The following is a 17,643-nucleotide window of genomic DNA, read 5'->3' as shown; positions in this document are numbered from 1 at the left end:
GGTTAGTCCAGTCCAAGTTATAATCAGCAAATGTTTTTTTTTTTCAACTCATTGAATATATCCTCTCCGGTAACAGTGTCATAAAAGCCAGCTCTTGCGTTATATAAACACAAGCAGTTGAGAGGTGGAACAGCTGTCCAGCGACTCATCCATTGCAATTGAAACATTTCGAAACTTGCTTGCATTTTTCGCTATTTGAGTCACAGTGTTTTCACCAATGTCTGCAACACGGTGGGCAAATTGTAGTTGCGCCGAAAGCTACATTTTCAAATTGTTTTGTATTTTCTGGGCAAAGTTCCTCAGCAACCTCCAACAAACATTTTTTTTCCGTGGACAAAAAGATCTCTGCGGGCCAGATGAGAGGACCTCGCGGACCGCATCCGCCCCCGCGGGCCGTAGTTTGGAGAACCCTGATCCACACCAATATTACAAAAGGATAAAATAAAAGCTTCACTTGTTTTAAGGGGAGGCTAGAACTTACCATTCCAACTTACTTGTAAAAACCTAGTTACAGAACTTGGCCTTGGTTACTTGACAATTTAGGAGGGGGGGGGGGACAATTTTTAATTATAGTTTAAAAAAAGATTACTTGAATCTAACTGCTTTTTCTAATTGTTTTGTTTTTACAATTCTATGTAGTAAGCCACAAAGATGTCTTGACAATATCACTCATGTTTACACATCAGGGTTTTAGAAATATATTTTGCTTAGTGTTAGTTGAAATGTCAGTTGTGTTTTTGTTTAATATACATTTTCTTATTTTTAGCGCATTTAACAATAACATGTTTTTACTTTTTCCCCCCTCCATTTAGTGTATAGATGTTGTACAGAAGTAAGTTGTTACTTAGGTTTCAAACACTATTTGTATTCATGTTTATATTTTTCAAGACAACGAAGTTTGTAATTTAACATAAAAACTTCTGTTCTCTACCCTTAGTATTGCTTCAAAAAATTGGTGAAAATATTGTGTAAATACCAGCTCACCTGACTGATCACACAACGGCTTTCTCCCTTTTTGCTAGAGTATGGTAACCTTTAATTGGCAATGACTTGTTTTATACATAATCAGATAAAAATGAGATATTTTGTGATATTAGAAATTGCTGCATTAAAAATTTGTTAAACTTGAGTTACATAGCTTGATAAAACCCACCATCTGATATTGTTACGTATTGCAAGTCAAAACATTGTTTTCATTAGTTAATTAACCTGTTCAACTTGAGGTCAGCAACAATTAGAACTGCAATTAATAAAATGTACAAGGAATTTAATAATGTATATTTTTTTATTTACAATGTTTTAGCATAGTTGTTTACACAAAGCAATGACATTTCAAAGTAAGCAAACACATCAACCACGGCTACACCGAACCACAAATTATAATTTCTTTTCCTTGTTAAAGTACTTGACTCGAGCTTTGGTGGCCAGATTTTTTATGGGGTTGTTGCTCTCTGTACTTATCATGGGTAGGCCAATAAGTCTCCTGAATGGTGAGTAATCAAACAGTAAGTTCTGTACAGCACCCAGTGATCCAGAGGTCACCCAGTACAGTGCCATAGCCTGGGTGGAATAGAAAAATTAATTAATTGAAGAAATTATCTTCACAGTGACTTTTTAAAATAAGTTATCACGCCAACAAAAGGGAAAACAGACATGTGTGTTGCTTATATGCTGTGAGTTCCTTTTGCAAGCTACTGATCTCATACTGCAGATCAAGAAGGTGTGCCACAATAGATTGTATAGTTATACTGGCTCTATCCCACACACCATCCCTCCATATGCCGAGGTCAAGAAACATATGAAATATACTTCATCTGCCCAAGGAACTTTACTACTTTATATTATATTGCTTTATTCTTTTGTATATTATTCATTTACTAATATATTTTTGTAATTAATATAGCAAGGTCTTTTTCCAGAAGCTGTAACAGCAAATATAGTCGTAGTGCCTAATTGGTTTTTCAACTCTAATTTAGTTCCTCAACCCAGTCAGGTACCCAATAAGAGCTGAGTGGCCTCATGGAATGCCTTCAGTTGAGTTATTGGATGCTCTATCAACCTACAATGAAAATCTCATAAGAGGTCTTGTTTTTCATTGGTCAAGAAAACAATTACTTTTTTTTTTCTTCTTTCATAACAAGGTCTACCTGCTTGGATTTTTAAGAAGTAACTCAAGATGCAACAAGGAGTAACTAATCTGACCTAACACCAATATTAAAACACCATTTATTTAGTGCTGGATGGGCATTATAAAGAGAAATCAACAACTACCAATCATCGTTAAGATACAATAAGAACAAAATTAATGTGACTGGTGTTAAGAAAGTTTTCTAATTAAACAATTACAATTTCCTTACACTGGGGACAGTAGAGGTGATGGGGATCATGACAACAGCAACAGTACGAAGTCCTCTAGTTAACCACTTCCTGTATCTAGTCACTATTGGTATGTTCAGACTGGTCATCTGAGAAAACACAAAGAAAAAAAAATATGTATGAAAAGTTTGTGCATGTTTAGATCCCATACAACTTTACTGATTAATAAAATGGTGAGTGTTCATTTGATAGCAATATAGTTGATGGAGGGAATGGTGTGTAGATTCAAGAATGCTGATTTACAGCTGATATAAAATTTTAATAGTTGTCTAGTATTAGTGTTCTCTAGCTAGAAATATTAGCACATAAGATTTAGTTTATTTTATAATGAAAATCAAAGTTCATGTTTCAAGTGGTCTTCAATCTAAATACCAAACTAAGGCAACCATCAAAACAGGTCTAACTCTACAAAAACAAAATCCAACTACTCTTAAATCATTACAATCAAATTTAAAAAAAATGGTACAAATGAGTGTATTGCCAGATCTAGTGCTTAATAGATTTGCAGTTTATAAAGCAACAGCAGAGTTAAAAGGAGACTCATACTTCTATATTTAGCAACATCACACCACCCATCATACAAGGTAAAATCCAGGTGCTGTCTACCGCAGTCAGGTCAGGAAACCAGGCCACCCCTTCTGTTTTCAGGCTCACAAAACCTGAGGCACCGTCTAAACAAAAATAAAGAAAAAATACACATTAATTCTTTTTTAGGATTAACATTCTATGATATTCTCATTTGTTCTCTAAAAAGTAAACACTACTAAAAGTTCAGTCCTCTAAAGTTTTTGTGAATCTTTTATCAGAGTACGTTCCCTTTGAATGTTAGTATCATAAAAAACTGTCTTATATAGTTTAAAGAGTAAATATATGATGGCGATACCTATCTGTGGGATTTGTGCTTTAATGGTGATATTCCTCAGAGCATATGAGACACTGATCCACAGAGGAAACTGCAGCCAGTACATAGCAGTATTCTTCATGGGGTGGCAGTTTTCTTTAATATACAGGTCACGTAACATGAGTTTATGCTGAAGAATAAAAAGACACTATCTAGTTAAAGAAAAATAACCTCCCTCAACAATATGAATTTTAATGAAAGTGGCATAGTTAAATGAACAGTGCAGCCACTAGCTTACTATAAAATGTTTTATTTGAAAATATTTTTGTTTCACAATAGATTTTATGTCCTTCAATTTAACTTATTAAGCAGAAAAAATAGTCAAATCCTTTTTTTTTTCAATTATTGTAGTGTTTAGCTTAAGAATTTCAAATATAAAAAAAACTAGTTCACTAAACTAACATCTGTAAAAGTAAACATGGCTGGCCATTGGTATAGCACACAATATCACTCAGGGTCATAGAGACAGATTAACTTAAAACCATATGTTCTTTGCCATCCTAATCTGAAAGTATTTTCTTAACCCTGTGCTGAATATAAAAGTATCACCACAGAACCATTATTATCAAGACCAATAAAACAAGTACTTTTCTGATGAATTCTCCCTTGGCTCTCTTGCTGGTCCAACCCAACTGCTGGGCATTCAACACGACCTCAGACTTCAGCCTCAAGCTCTTCTCCTTCACTGCTGGTGCCAGCCGCTCTAGCTTAGCTTGGTTATGGTGCACGTAGATGGTGAGGGGTGCAAGCAGGAAAAATCTCATGACAAGTGCGGTCACCATAATCCCTGACCACCATGACAAACCTGATAAGATTTAGATGGGTTATGGTGCAAGTAGGAAAAATCTCATGACAAGTGCGGTCACCATAATCCCTGACAACCATGACAGACCTGATAAGATTTAGATGGGTTATGGTGCAAGTAGGAAAAATCTCATGACAAGTGCGGTCACCATAATCCCTGACCACCATGACAGACCTGATAAAATTTAGATGGGTTATGGTGCAAGTAGGCAAAATCTCATGACAAGTGCGGTCACCATAATCCCTGACAACCATGACAGACCTGATAAGACAGTGGTTCCCAACCTTTTTCGAGTGGCGACCCCTTTTATAAAAAGTAAGTGACCCGCGACCCCCATAGAATTAAAAAGCCGAAATTAGTATGGGCATTAATAAGCACTAAAATAAGATTTTCTAGTAGACTTTCAATATGAACTACTCTTGATAACTGTTTTAATAGTATGAGTAAAATTGTATACTATTCACTAAACCTTCGTGGTTAATTTTTTAATTAAAAAATTTTTTTGTTAACGCCAACCTAAGTCATTATAATTATCTTAATTTTGTTTTTAATCGAAGAATAGTGTTGAAAATCTATTATCGAAAAGTCAATCAATTTTACGTTTGGGTATGAATGGTGAATACTACACCAAAATTGTGTCTGCAGTTTTTCATCTTACTCGGAATCATTCTGCAAATCAAAGAATTCATCTTGCAATTCATCGGGAATGCTGGCAACATCAAGGGAAGAAGAGAATGGGTAATGCGTAAATGCAGATTCTTCTTTTTTCAGCTCAGCGAAATAGCTTCTTTCAAAATTTTAATTATCTCACGGTCAGATTCATCTACCACACCGCAGAGTTTCTCAAATTTACAATATTTCCAAGATTTATTTTCTTTACCGATTTTGCAGTTTTGATAAAAATGCCCCGAAAATATCATGGAAAGTTATAATGCTCGTTCATTTTCCCTGAAGCTTCAGGTTAAGCTTATCAATAAAAATGTGTTATTTAACATTTACGTAGGCCTACATGCAAGCAGCGTTTGATGAGATGTTCTCCTAGTTTTTTTTTTTTTTTTTGCTTGGCATTTTCTATCGCGACTTCATTTGATGCTTGCACTAATGCTGGTGAAAACTTCCTGTTCGATCAAGTCTCTGGCGTTTGCAACTAGCTTCTTACCGACGAAAGAACTCCATATATTTTTGGTGTGTTCTGAATGACGTTTTAGTTTTGAAGATTTCATAGATTCGTAACTGAGAACAACTTTGTACAGTGCGCTTTGTTTCTTCTCTATTACATTTCCAGTGATGTTAATGAAGCCGAATTTCAAAAATTCTTCTAAATATTTATGTTTTGTTTCAAATTACTAAGGTTTAGTATACCAGTTGGCGACCCCCCAGAAAGACCTTCGCGACCCCCAGGGGGGTCGCGACCCCCAGGTTGGGAACCCGTGTGATAAGATTTAGATTGGTTATGGTGCAAGTAGGAAAAATCTCATGACAAGTGCGGTCACCATAATCCCTGACCACCATGACAGACCTGATAAGATTTAGATGGGTTATGGTGCAAGTAGGAAAAATCTCATGACAAGTGCGGTCACCATAATCCCTGATCACCATGACAGACCTGATAAGATTTAGATGGGTTATGGTGCAAGTAGGAAAAATCTCATGACAAGTGCGGTCACCATAATCCCTGACAACCATGACAGACCTGATAAGATTTAGATGGGTTATGGTGCAAGTAGGAAAAATCTCATGACAAGTGCGGTCACCATAATCCCTGACCACCATGACAGACCTGATAAAATTTAGATGGGTTATGGTGCAAGTAGGAAAAATCTCATGACAAGTGCGGTCACCATAATCCCTGACCACCATGACAGACCTGATAAGATTTAGATGGGTTATGGTGTACGTAGATGGTGAGGGGTGCAAGTAGGAATAATCTCATAACAAATGCTGTCACAATAATCCCTGACCAACACGACAGACCTGATAAAATATTGTCAAGAAGGGATTGTGAGGTTACTCTACAGGCTGTAAAATTGGCAGTGCTGTCATATAAATAACTTAACTGTACAAATGAGTGAACCTGTGATACAAATGACTATAGTGATTTGTGATAGCTAATTGGATAATGATTTTTATCAGCGGTCATGTTCTAAAAGGATATTGGCAATATAATAAAGATTAAATTCAAAGAATTTTAACAAAAAAATTAATAATATTATTAATATAAATAATAACTAGAGCCTATACCAAAATTACAAAACATTACAAAGTTAAAAGATTTTTTTTTATCACATGATACATGTCAGTTAGAGTTAGTCAAGACTTGTTTTTTGAATAGTAATATGTAATTTCCTTAGCATCACTGCAGTTGTGTCTCCCCTCTTCTGTAATTGAAAACCACCTATCAAGACTGTTATAGCGTTAAGCTTTTTTGTGTAGTTTGTGTGCAGTCTGTGTTATAGCAAACAAAAGCTATGGTTGTAAAGTAGTTTCTTGATAATAATATTTTAAGGGGGAGCCTTACTTGAAAAATGGTTTCACTGATTAATTATGGTTTATCTATAAATGAACAGTAACCTCACCTGTTAGTTCATGCAAGTAGTGTAATACTTTTTCTGCTCCAAAAATAAATGGGAAATCAGGATACAAGAGCAAGTTTGTGTACTGGTCATTGGCAACACTTACAACTGTTTCAACTGTTGCTGCATCTGGAAGTGCACCTGATGAACAGACGACTGTGGTTGTTGAAAACTGTCTTGATGAACTTGTACTAAAAGAAGTATCCAATACATGGCACTTGGTAGTCCAATGGTTTCTCAAGTTATTTTTATAACTGAATTTAGTACTTTTTGTTTCAACTTTCTGCATATGATTTATACAACTTTCTTTTCTTTTACACTCGAAAATATTCCATTGAAAACAACTACTGGGCAAAAATGTCACTAATTTCCTTTGCTGATAAGAATTGGATAAGTATGATTGGCTAGCTAATTTAAATGTAGAATGCAAATTTGTTTCGAGCTTAGAACAATGGAAAATTAATTTAAACATTTTATTCTGAATGTTGAATCCAGTAAAGGTGGAGGTGGCTTTAACTTTTTCACTGAAATATAGAGTTAATTAAAGTCACAGATTATGCAGAGTTATTAAAAGAGATTAAAAACTAAAAGTAAGTAGATCTAGTAGACATCTAATTCAGTAAGAGATCTACACACTACACAAGTAATTAACTAATTAATTAAATAATACTTTTATAATTTGACAAGTAGAACAGAGAATGATAATCTATCGTTTTAGGTACGTAAAATCGCCCGTAACTAGTAATGTGTAAAACAGGTGACTCCTTCAATTTTAATAATTATTTCACATTTTGAGGAGGATTTATGTCTTTTAAAATACAAAAATGTTTCCTTGTTTCATTTATGTACCTGTTTTTAAACAACTGAATTAAAACTTTTCAGTAAAAAATGAAGACTAGCGATGTTTCCAACAGATGCAACCATGCTCATTTACTATAACAGCCATCTTGTTGTTTTTTTTTATTGTAAACTTATAAGCGCAAGATTCAGGGGAAGCCACTCTTACTTACAGATGGCCGCTTTTTATATAGCAAATCCTGCTCGCAAACACTGCTGTTTAAAGTTAATTTCTTGCATATTGATATATTTATTAATTATTAATATTTAGCTATTGATTTACTAGGTTTATTATTCATCTATAATAATAGTTTCGCTGTCTCTCTATCTATCTATCTATCTATCTATCTGTCTGACAAGAACGCTCTAGAGAAAACACAAGGAATTTAAAAACCTGCACAGTAATTCGAAAAACGAAATATGACGTCGACACATTTAGCGTAGAGTAGAACATAATCTCAAACCAGAGAGTGCACACAGTAATGTAATGACGTCATTGAAACATTGAAAAACAGGAAATGTTGTCTAATCTAAATGGTTTGCGTGAAGAGTTTCTTGCATAGAATTCTTCGAGTAGGGGCGAAGCCCCACCCCCCGCGTAAGAACGTCTGAGCCCCCCCCCCCCTCCCCAACTCAAAAGAAATTTCCTCATCGATACTCTATAATAAAATTACCGCCTAATTAATGTGTCTAATCTAAAAAGTGGTTTTCTCGCAATTTCTTTAATGCAATTCTTCGCGTAGTGGCTAAGCGCGACACCAGTGTTTCTTTCAGACTTTTTCCTCCCCGGAGAGGGGTGGGGGTACTTGAAATTTTCGGGGGCGGGGGTAGAATTTTCGGGGAGGGGGCGGACACTGGAAAAAGTATATAATTATATTTCGTTGAATGGGACGGTAGACATGTTTTTTAGAGGGGGGGGGGGGGTGGGGGGGGGTAGGGGGGTGAGTGGGGGGGGGTGGTTTTAATTTAGACTTTTTCCTCCCCGGGTGTGGTGGGGGTACTTGAAATTTTCGGGGGTGGGGGTAGAATTTTCGGGGAGGGGGCGGACACTGGAAAAAGTATATAATTATATTTCGTTGAATGGGACGGTATACATGTTTTTTGGGGGGTGGGGGGTGTGGGGGGGGGGGGTGGTGTGGGGGGTGTGGGGTGGGTGGGGGGTGTGGGGGGGTGGGGGTGTGTGTGGGGGGGGGGCTGGGGTGGTTTTAGTTTAGAGAAAAGAGACAGCACTATCAGCCTAGCGCCCGGTGTATCCTTCCTCAACGGGCCATTTTTCTCGTTTATCTATAATATTAGACACAAATATATCACAATATACTTCTATTAAAGCCTTGACAATGAGGTAACTTTTTCGTACATCAGGAGATCTAGCTGCGGGCGATTTTGCGTACCTAAAACGATAGATTACCAAAAATATATAATCAAAAAATGTTGGTAATCTATCGTTTTGGGTACGTAAAATCGCCCGCGACTTGTTATGTGAAAACCAGGTGACTCCTTAAATTTTAATAATTATTTCACATTTTGAGGAGGATTTACGTTTTTTAAAATACAAAAATGTTTCCTTGTTTCATTTATGTACCTGTTTTTAAACAATTGAATTAAAACTTTTCCGTAATAAATGAAGACTAGCAATGTTTCCAACAGATGCAACCATGCTCATTTTTTACTATAGCAGCCATCTTGTTTAAGTTTTATTTTATAAGCTTATAGCGCGAGATTCAGGGGGAAGCCACTCTATTTTACAAATGGCTGCTGTTTATATAGTATATATATAGCAAATCTTGCTCTCAGACACTGTTGTTTAAAGTTAATTTCTGGCCTATATATATCGATATATTTAGCCATTGATTTAGGTTTATTATTCATTTATCTATAATATTTGACACAAACATATGACAATACACTTCTATTAAAGCCTTGACAATGAGGTAACTTTTTCGTACATTAATAGCCGCGGGCGATTTTAATTTTACGTACCCAAAACGATAGATTACCAAAATGTTTTAGATCCAGATCTAATCTAATAATAATAATCTAGATCTAGATTCTATGTCTAAAATTGTAAATGCTAGTTCTATTAGTATAACTATATTAGATCTAGATCTATATACTATATAGGCTACTAGAGTCTAGATCTATTCTATTTGAGTATTTGCCAAGCAATTTTTGTCCCCGAGAATGTCAATGACAATCGTCAAATAACTAGATTTATCATTTTCGCTTTCGGTTTTAATTAATTTCCGGTCCGGTTAGTTCCCTTGACTGTGTGCATCGAACACACTCTAGGCCTATTTTGATATTATTTATATTTTTTTCAGTCCTACGTTAGTCTGTCAGCTATTTATTAATTTAAACATAATCAAAGGAGAATGAATTAGGATAAAATAACTACCACATGCATTTGCTTTCCAACTTTATTCATGAATACTAAATATTTAAAAATCTAGATCTACTTCCAGCTATATAAAACAACAATTTAAAAAAAAATAGTATGCGTCGTTTTTTTAGCATTCCATTCCAGTCTGAGTGTAAATTTAAAAAAACTAACAACCTTTGCCCTTTTGTAATTATAATTAAACCCCGCCCACTGTAAAAGTTTGTTTAAGAAGTAGATCTCGATCAAGATCTGGTATGGGAACAATTTGTAATACTTTAGGCCTATATACTTTATATATAATATATAGGCCTAGTCCTAATAACGACGTTTATATTTAAAACCATTTATATTGTCACGACTAGTAATCTAGTAGTAGGAGTAAACCTAATCAATAATGCATTCAATGAATAAAGAAGGCGTGGCAAGCACTGCACAAGACGATTTTATTCTATGAATGAGTGCATCACTGCTCCCGATTGGATAGCTATTTCTGTATCTTTCACATGGCGATTTGTTTGAAGATGGCCGCTGGTCTCGTGAAACCGGTTTTACAAGTAAGTTGCTTAGTTGTATAACTAAAATAGAAGCTATAGGCAGGGCTGTTTTTATTACTAATATCAGAGTAACGGCTTAGTGTTTGCCGAATCACACAGTAGGTGTGGTGGCAAGATTGCCGGTCATTTTAGCTTCACGGGTGTAGCAGGTAACAGCTACTCACGTTGTAAACACTGAATTTCTTCAATTTGGTTAGCAAACAATCAACAATCAACTTGGTTTTATGACACGCCTCCGGTTAGGTTTCTTTCTGTAAGGACTACAGATTTCACATTTGATGCCATTTTCTTATCCATAAAAAAAACCTAGGATATCTGGTAAGTCTTATATTTTCTATAGTTTGCTGTAGTAAATGTTTGTCAACTTTGATTTTTCTCATTCATTTTGCAGCTAGCTTTTGTTTTGGCATTCATATCATTAAATAATAAATATTATACTTTATTTTTTATTTTGTTTGATTGTTCACAGACTAGATCTAGATCTAGGAGTACCAGAGCTTCTGTGTTATTGTTAATGTAAACAAATTTACTTGTCATAACTTGTCGATTAGCTTGACTTGTATAGAACTATAGTTACTATACACAGTATGTTAGTGTAGTGTAGATTACGTAGTATCTTCTCCTATCTATCTTGTTAGTCATGCTCAATCACTACCACTAGCTTAAACTCCTTGCCTTAAACCATATAATATTATATTTCTAACGGTTAAGGTTATTTTACTTAGTATACAATGCATTGGCCTACGATTGTAGGCCTATTAATTATTGTTCTAGCTTTTCTATAACCCCGTGTTTCGTATAGATGTTCAGGTATATTCAAAAGTTTGCAAATCTGTGTAGGCCTACATTCAGTGTAAATTAGAGAGGATACAAAAACTCAGCAATAGGAGGCCTACTGTAAGGCTATATAGCCGGGCAAGCCATTGGAGTGTCCTGTATAAACTAGCATTCTTACTTTAATCCAGGGGTCTCCACTTTTCAGTCCGAGGGCCGCATTAACTATCAAATTTCAGTTCGGGGGCCAGATTCTTCCAGGCATGTTTTGATTTTTCTGGGCAAAGTTCCTCAGCCATCACCAACAAACGATTTTTCCGTGGACAAAAAGATCTCCGCGGGCCGGATGAGAGGACTTCGCGGGCGCATCCGGCCCGCGGGCCGTAGTTTGGAGACCCCTGCTTTAATCCATAGTCTTCCTAGTTTATCCACAAAGGGCACCATATACTGTCTACTTCATGATATATATTGCTTTACTTTGTTTTTATAAATTTTCATAGCATGAGACGTGTTTTTTTTTTAAATATTGCTATAAGCTGCTAATTCTTTTATCTGACGCTTTTCCCTAACATTGCGCAAACATTTAAAATGCATAGAAAATGGATGTCCACTGTAGGCTCAATTAAAAACAAGGTAATTAAAAAGTCTTGTGACAATTTAAGCGCAATTTCCTTATGTTATCTAAAAATAGCTCTGTCGTAGCGTAAATCAAGAGCAGGGTTAGTAAAACCATTGGTTAGTTATTAAAACGTTTTTTATTAATTTTTTTTTCAGTATTTTACATGTTTTATTTACAATAGAGTTACATGACTAAAAACCATTGCGCGCCTAGCTACTGAACGTGATGACGCAGCCAGTGAACGTGATGGCGCAGCTATTGAACGTGATGACGCGTGTGGTGTGGTTGGAAAAAATGCCTACTAATTCGGTCCAAATTTTAATTAATTCAAAAAAAATGTTTGCGACCGAACGAAAGGATATTTTTGAAAACTTTCTTCAGCAATATTGTTCTAAATTATGGCAGGAATCGATTGGTACATGTTTCAAGTCGCTAAGTGGTCTGGTTGCCGAGATATGGGCCAAAAACTGCATTTTTTCGAGTTTTTTTTTGCTTTTCCGGGAAATCCATGAAAGAAACCCGGAATTTTTATGGCCTATGTTCATTCTCGTAACTTGTTTAACATAATTGCTTTTGGAACTAGTCATCGATATTGCTTCGTTGAGGAGGAGATACGACTTAAAGCCCGGACACACATTCATCCATACATTCATTCATTCATCCATCCATTCCCAGAAATGACGAGTTAATAAACGCAATTCTCCAGAATGGAAATTGCGCTAAAAAATGTGGTGGCTTGTCCTTTTCGTTGTGCTTCTTAAAATCAAAACATGAAAACGTGGCACTGTTAGAAACAAAGGATACGGACACAACAAATGAACAGCATTAGGTTATCACCAGAAGAGTTCCTTGTAAATCGAACAGGTGTACACAACACAATTGTTAAATCCTCATGCACCTTGATCTAGTTCAGCGGTTCTTCACCTGGGTTCGATCGAACCCTCGGGGTTCGGTGAGTCCGTCTCACAGGTTCGGCGGAGGTCAAGACACACGCCCGACTCCTATGATTCACGATCGGATTTTGTCAGTGCGGACAATAGCACTATTAATAAGGATCCGAGAATGTGCACATGAAACTGGTTGGGTTCGGTACCTTTTAAAAGGTTAAGAACAACTGATCTAATTGTTTAGTATAGATCACTCAACATGCGGCGGCGGGAAACGATGAATGAGCACATATTGTGACCCAATAACCCCGGCATTATAGAGGCTACTCCCTATATGTTACTGTCGGCATAGTATCGAACGAGAAGACAAATCTAATTCATGGGTGATCATTACCTCTATTTGACGTCACATACAAATAGCTGTTATAATTATTATTAGGAAGGGGGTTCTTCCATGGTTCCATAACCTCCGACCCTCAGCATACATTATGCATCGATCTCTCAAAGCACCATGTCATATGTGCTTTTATCATGATGTACGAAGCAGTTATTTATAATTAAGCCTAAACATCAATTTAAAGGCTTTGAGCTCTGGATTTTCAATTTTTTTTTCATCCAGTATCCATTTTTTAAAAAATAACATTAGCCAAAAAAAAAAAAATTGAATATGTACTCTTGTATATGTAAGAAGAAATAAGAGCCTTTTTTGTATCCTGCAAATTTAAAAGTTTTGTTCTTCCATACTCCCTAGTGACAACTTTCCATGTGAACCATATAAAAAGCAATATCTAATAGGTCAGTAGAAGATATTAATGAATCAAATAATGTCTTAAACATTTTAGAAACATACACATTCATGATGTCAATATTGGTACTAATGTTCCCAAACTTTCCAACAAGACGATCAATGTGGTTGGCATTTCTTATTTCGATTTGCATTTTTTACGCATTAAAAAAAAAAGTATGGACCCAGCCTTTATGTGTAGGCCTTCTAACACACTGCAAATATTAAAAATAAAATGTTCCTTTCAATTGAAGTCATGTTTTTATCAGAGCCAAACCCAGTTGAGCGACATTCTTGTAGACGTGTATAGAACCATGCGCAACAGCAGCGTGTGAACCCACGCCTTTACCCAGACGTGATATCAGGGCTAGTATCCAAGAATAGCCGCTCAATGCCTATCTAACCGTAACGACACATCGGGCACCAGATAGGGCTGTGTGTTTAGGTAGGCAGCGAACCACGCTCGGCTGAAAAAACTTGTTTGACGAGTTTATTAAAAAAAAGTTTTGGACGGGTGGGGGTGGTGGTTGGATAAAATTAGCTTCACTTGATTGGGGAACTTTTCTAAGAATGTTGAGACCAAAGTTGGATTCTTGTTTCAATACTGGAAAAGATTAATGCGATACAATGAGTCTTTTTGACTCAGTTTTCCTAAACTTGTCAACGTCTCTGGGATCGCAAATTAAACCTAACCCCAAACACAATGTGTAACGATTTAAAAAAAACAACTTTTGTAACAGTAAACAAATCCAAATAACTTTAAAGTCACACATTTGTATAAGGTTTAGTGTCTACTATGCTGTAGTAGACTTAACGGACAATTAAAACTTTATTTCAAGCATGTCACATTTACACTCATGTTTTAAACGATGGGTGAAAAGGGGGGGGGGGTTGATTAAGTTTTCTCTTCTGATTTTAGCCAGATTTGGGAGGAGATAGCTTGTCAACGAAATGGACAACAGTTCTACTGAACTAGTGTAAGGTTAAACCGTTTACCACCCAAACTGCTAGTTTATTTATCTGACACCGGGGCAAGTAGACACCAGCTCATCAACAGAGTGAACCAGGCAACCACGCCTCCCACAGGCAACCACTCACCTCCGTAGGCAACCACGCACCACCCCAGGCGTCAGTGCAGTGCTAAATCGCTGTAGCATCATTGAAAAAACCTTGAAGTTCATTATGCCATTATCCCTCCCTCCCCACCCTCTACTTTTATTAGCGCTCAATGTTTTGTTCAGCTGTCTGGTGCACGGTGCCTTGTTTATCAAAATTAATTTCCAAGAGCATCACGTGTCTTGTAATTTGCAGTAGGCCTACATATAATATAGTTTTCAGCCCGTCTGGGAGAAACACGATCCCATGTAGCACACCATTACAGTATGACTTACCTCCCCTCGAACCTGAAAGGATTCCATTACTACGAGGCTATTAAAAAACATTTTAACTACACTTGTAGTTTCTAGCAGAAAGACGGCCACCCAAATTATTTTACATTTTAAGTACATATAGCAAGACCGTTTTTTTTAAATACATCAATGTAAATAGTTAGACTCAACACACATTTCGATTTTTGAAAATTCACTATTTTATTTTTGCAAAACATCATAAAACAGAGTTCGTTCAACTGCCTTCCCCCGGGGGAAAAATGGTTGAAAATCACATACATAAACTCAACAATCGATTTTTCTTTTTCTCCCCTCAGCTGGGTCGTGACGTAAGAACTGGTGGTCAAGATGGGGTGGAAAGGGGTGGAAACCCCGGTGTTAACTTTGGGCCTTTTGTGTATGATCTGCTTCACTGTTACATTACAGCAAGATCGTAAGTATGCTTTTAAAATTAATTGAAATTTGGTGTTTTAATTGAATTTGGTGTTTTCAGCTTCACGTGAACTAGCTGGTATGAACGTAAATACTGTGGAGACTTAAGGGGAAATAAAAAAAAAGTATTTATCTTTACAAATATTTGTATCAGTGCCTTCCCTGTAATTTGTATCAACTTCTTTAATTTAAAAAAATGTGGTAAGGGGTCGTCCATAAATGACGTCACACTAGTAGGGGGGAGAAGGGGGTCGGTAATATTGTGACGATGTGTGATGAGGGGGAGGGGGGTTCAGATGGTGCGACGTCACACTTTTGCTTTATAGATAAGAAATGTTAGAAAACGAATTTTAGACGTTATTTAGCGTTTTAGAAAACAGTTTTGATAAATTATAATAGGAATAGGTTAAAATACTCTATTTTGACATATTTCAGACAAGATTTTGGAAAAATATCGATGTTTAAAAAAAAACCCAACTGCAATTTTGAGGGGGGGGGGGGTTTGTAAGCTGAGGTGTGACGTCATTTTAGGGGGGGGTCAGGCTTTTTGTGACGACGTGTGACGGGGGGGGGGGGGAGGTAAAAATCGTCAAAAAAGCGTGACGTCATTATGATAGAATGTATTTAGTAATATTTACTGGCATTCTGCAGCTGTATAGCTAGCATTAGGCAATGTCATATAAGTAGTGTAACACTAACTATTGGCCACGCGATTATGATAGACTGTGTTACAACTTTTTGTACATATTGAAATATATTCTACATGCTACGTTTTTCTCCCATATTTATTGAAAGGGAAATATTGTTTAATGGAAATTTTAAAAATTTGAATGCTTTTTGTCATGATGTTATCAATGTGATTTTTGTTTTACTTTTATCAGCTTGTTCAGGAAAAACCCAAATTGAAATTAGTTTTCCTGAAAGTGAGCTAAATAGCAATTTGCCTAATACAGGTAAGTGAAAACTTTTCCTCCAGTGTGTGTGGGTTTTTTGATGTGTTAAATTATCTTTTTTTTTTTTAAATCTTTTTCCTGTGTTATCATATTTTTTCCCACGTTTTCTTTAACTTGCTTTCTCTGTGTGTTTGTTTATTTATTTATTTGTTTGTCTTTCCAATCCAATCTTGCGATCGAAATTTCTGGCACTTCCCAGTTAGCTAGCGCGCTGAAATTTTCAGGGAAGCTTTCTTTTGGATGACCATTGAATATTCAATTGTTATTATTACTAAATTGATCAATGGAAACATTTTATTGAGCATTTTAGACCGCTATATAATCTATATATATAATTCTCCTCTGCTAGCCATTAGAAAAAAAACCAGCGACGCGTACCTCGCGCGCAGTGAAGCGAACGATCACATGTCGCCACAGGCTTAGGGGCAGAGAATTTAGCTTGAACCGAGTTTAAAGTTACAGGAGGTAGGCCAGTTTGGGGGAGACGATATGGTCGAGTGGTTGGGCACACGATTGCTATCCCACTCGACACGGGTTCAAATCTATGTGTTCTAGTCAGTAACGTATTCAAACAACGTGTTTTTTACGAGTTGTCTTTTTACGAGTTGTCTTTTTACGAGTTGTCTTTTTACGAGTTGTCTTTTTACGAGTTGTCTTTTTACGAGTTGTCTTTTTACGAGTTGTCTTCGTTTACCCAAAAAAAGTGAAAAGATAAAATCGATAGCAAGATTTTAATGCAAACAAACAGACAAAGACTAAAAAGTAGAAAATAATAATCATTAAAAAAGTTTAAAAAAACCCACGTTTTCTGATTGAACTAAAAAGTAGAAAATAAATGCTATAGGCCCTACATCACAATAATGCAAGCGATCACTCTACTATAAGCGAGCAAAAACGTGGGGCGCCGTGATTTTCTTACAGTTTCTAATACTGTTGACTCTCTACAAGCTCCCTAATAAAAGTCAATAGTATTATCTAATCAATAGTAATATAACTTTTACTTCGGCGCCCAACGTTTTTGCTCGCTTATAGTAGAGTGATCGCTTGCATTATTGTGATGTAGGGCCTATAGCATTTATTTTCTACTTTTTAGTTCAATCAGAAAACGTGGGTTTTTTAAAACTTTTTTAATGATTATTATTTAAAATAAAATTTAAAAAGTTGATTTTCATAAGTTTTTTTTTTTTGTGTTGCTATAAAACTATGTAATGGGAGTATGTAAGCTACTACCAGTTTTACTATTTTAATTTTCATTGGTTTCAAGGGGACCACCATTCTTATATTAATATCCTTAAACTTGATCAAAATAAATTTGTAGAAAATCTAGTCTTGGCAAAACAAACATCAGAAAATATAAATTACTTTTTTTTTTCAATTTAG

The 17,643-nt window shown here is 36.0% G+C and overlaps 2 protein-coding genes across 4 annotated transcripts in view; one reads left to right on the top strand and one right to left on the bottom strand.

Annotated features, from left to right (window-relative positions):
• Positions 1–1,226: 1,226 nt before the first annotated feature.
• Positions 1,227–9,942, bottom strand: LOC131940802 (cytochrome c oxidase assembly protein COX18, mitochondrial). 3 transcript variants are annotated; one of them, XM_059299630.1, is made up of 7 exons: positions 9,888–9,942; positions 6,659–7,179; positions 3,865–4,082; positions 3,260–3,407; positions 2,923–3,047; positions 2,358–2,465; positions 1,227–1,560 (listed from the first exon to the last, which is right to left on the bottom strand). In XM_059299630.1, exons 1-7 carry the CDS (start codon positions 9,890–9,892, stop codon positions 1,378–1,380), a joined length of 1,308 nt encoding a protein of 435 aa, XP_059155613.1. In that variant the 5' UTR covers positions 9,893–9,942; the 3' UTR covers positions 1,227–1,377. The 3 variants fall into 3 exon arrangements, with proteins under 3 accessions (XP_059155613.1, XP_059155622.1, XP_059155630.1); XM_059299639.1 differs by lacking the exon at positions 9,888–9,942 and adding an exon at positions 9,652–9,714; XM_059299647.1 differs by lacking the exon at positions 9,888–9,942 and adding an exon at positions 9,619–9,692.
• A 570-nt stretch (positions 9,943–10,512) lies between these two features.
• Positions 10,513–17,643, top strand: part of LOC131940796 (uncharacterized) — a 95,954-nt gene continuing 88,823 nt past the window's right edge. The window contains exons 1-3 of the mRNA XM_059299616.1: positions 10,513–10,744; positions 15,196–15,311; positions 16,192–16,263. Coding sequence (XP_059155599.1) covers positions 15,227–15,311; positions 16,192–16,263 — 157 coding nt within the window. The 5' untranslated portion in view covers positions 10,513–10,744; positions 15,196–15,226. The remainder of the gene's footprint in view (positions 10,745–15,195; positions 15,312–16,191; positions 16,264–17,643) is intronic.

This window comes from Physella acuta, unplaced genomic scaffold (assembly GCF_028476545.2).
Source record: "Physella acuta isolate Inbredline_101_S28 unplaced genomic scaffold, ASM2847654v3 ptg000023l, whole genome shotgun sequence".
In the NCBI taxonomy this organism is placed as follows: Eukaryota; Metazoa; Mollusca; class Gastropoda; family Physidae; genus Physella; species Physella acuta.
This window is presented reverse-complemented; position numbering and strand designations above follow the sequence as displayed.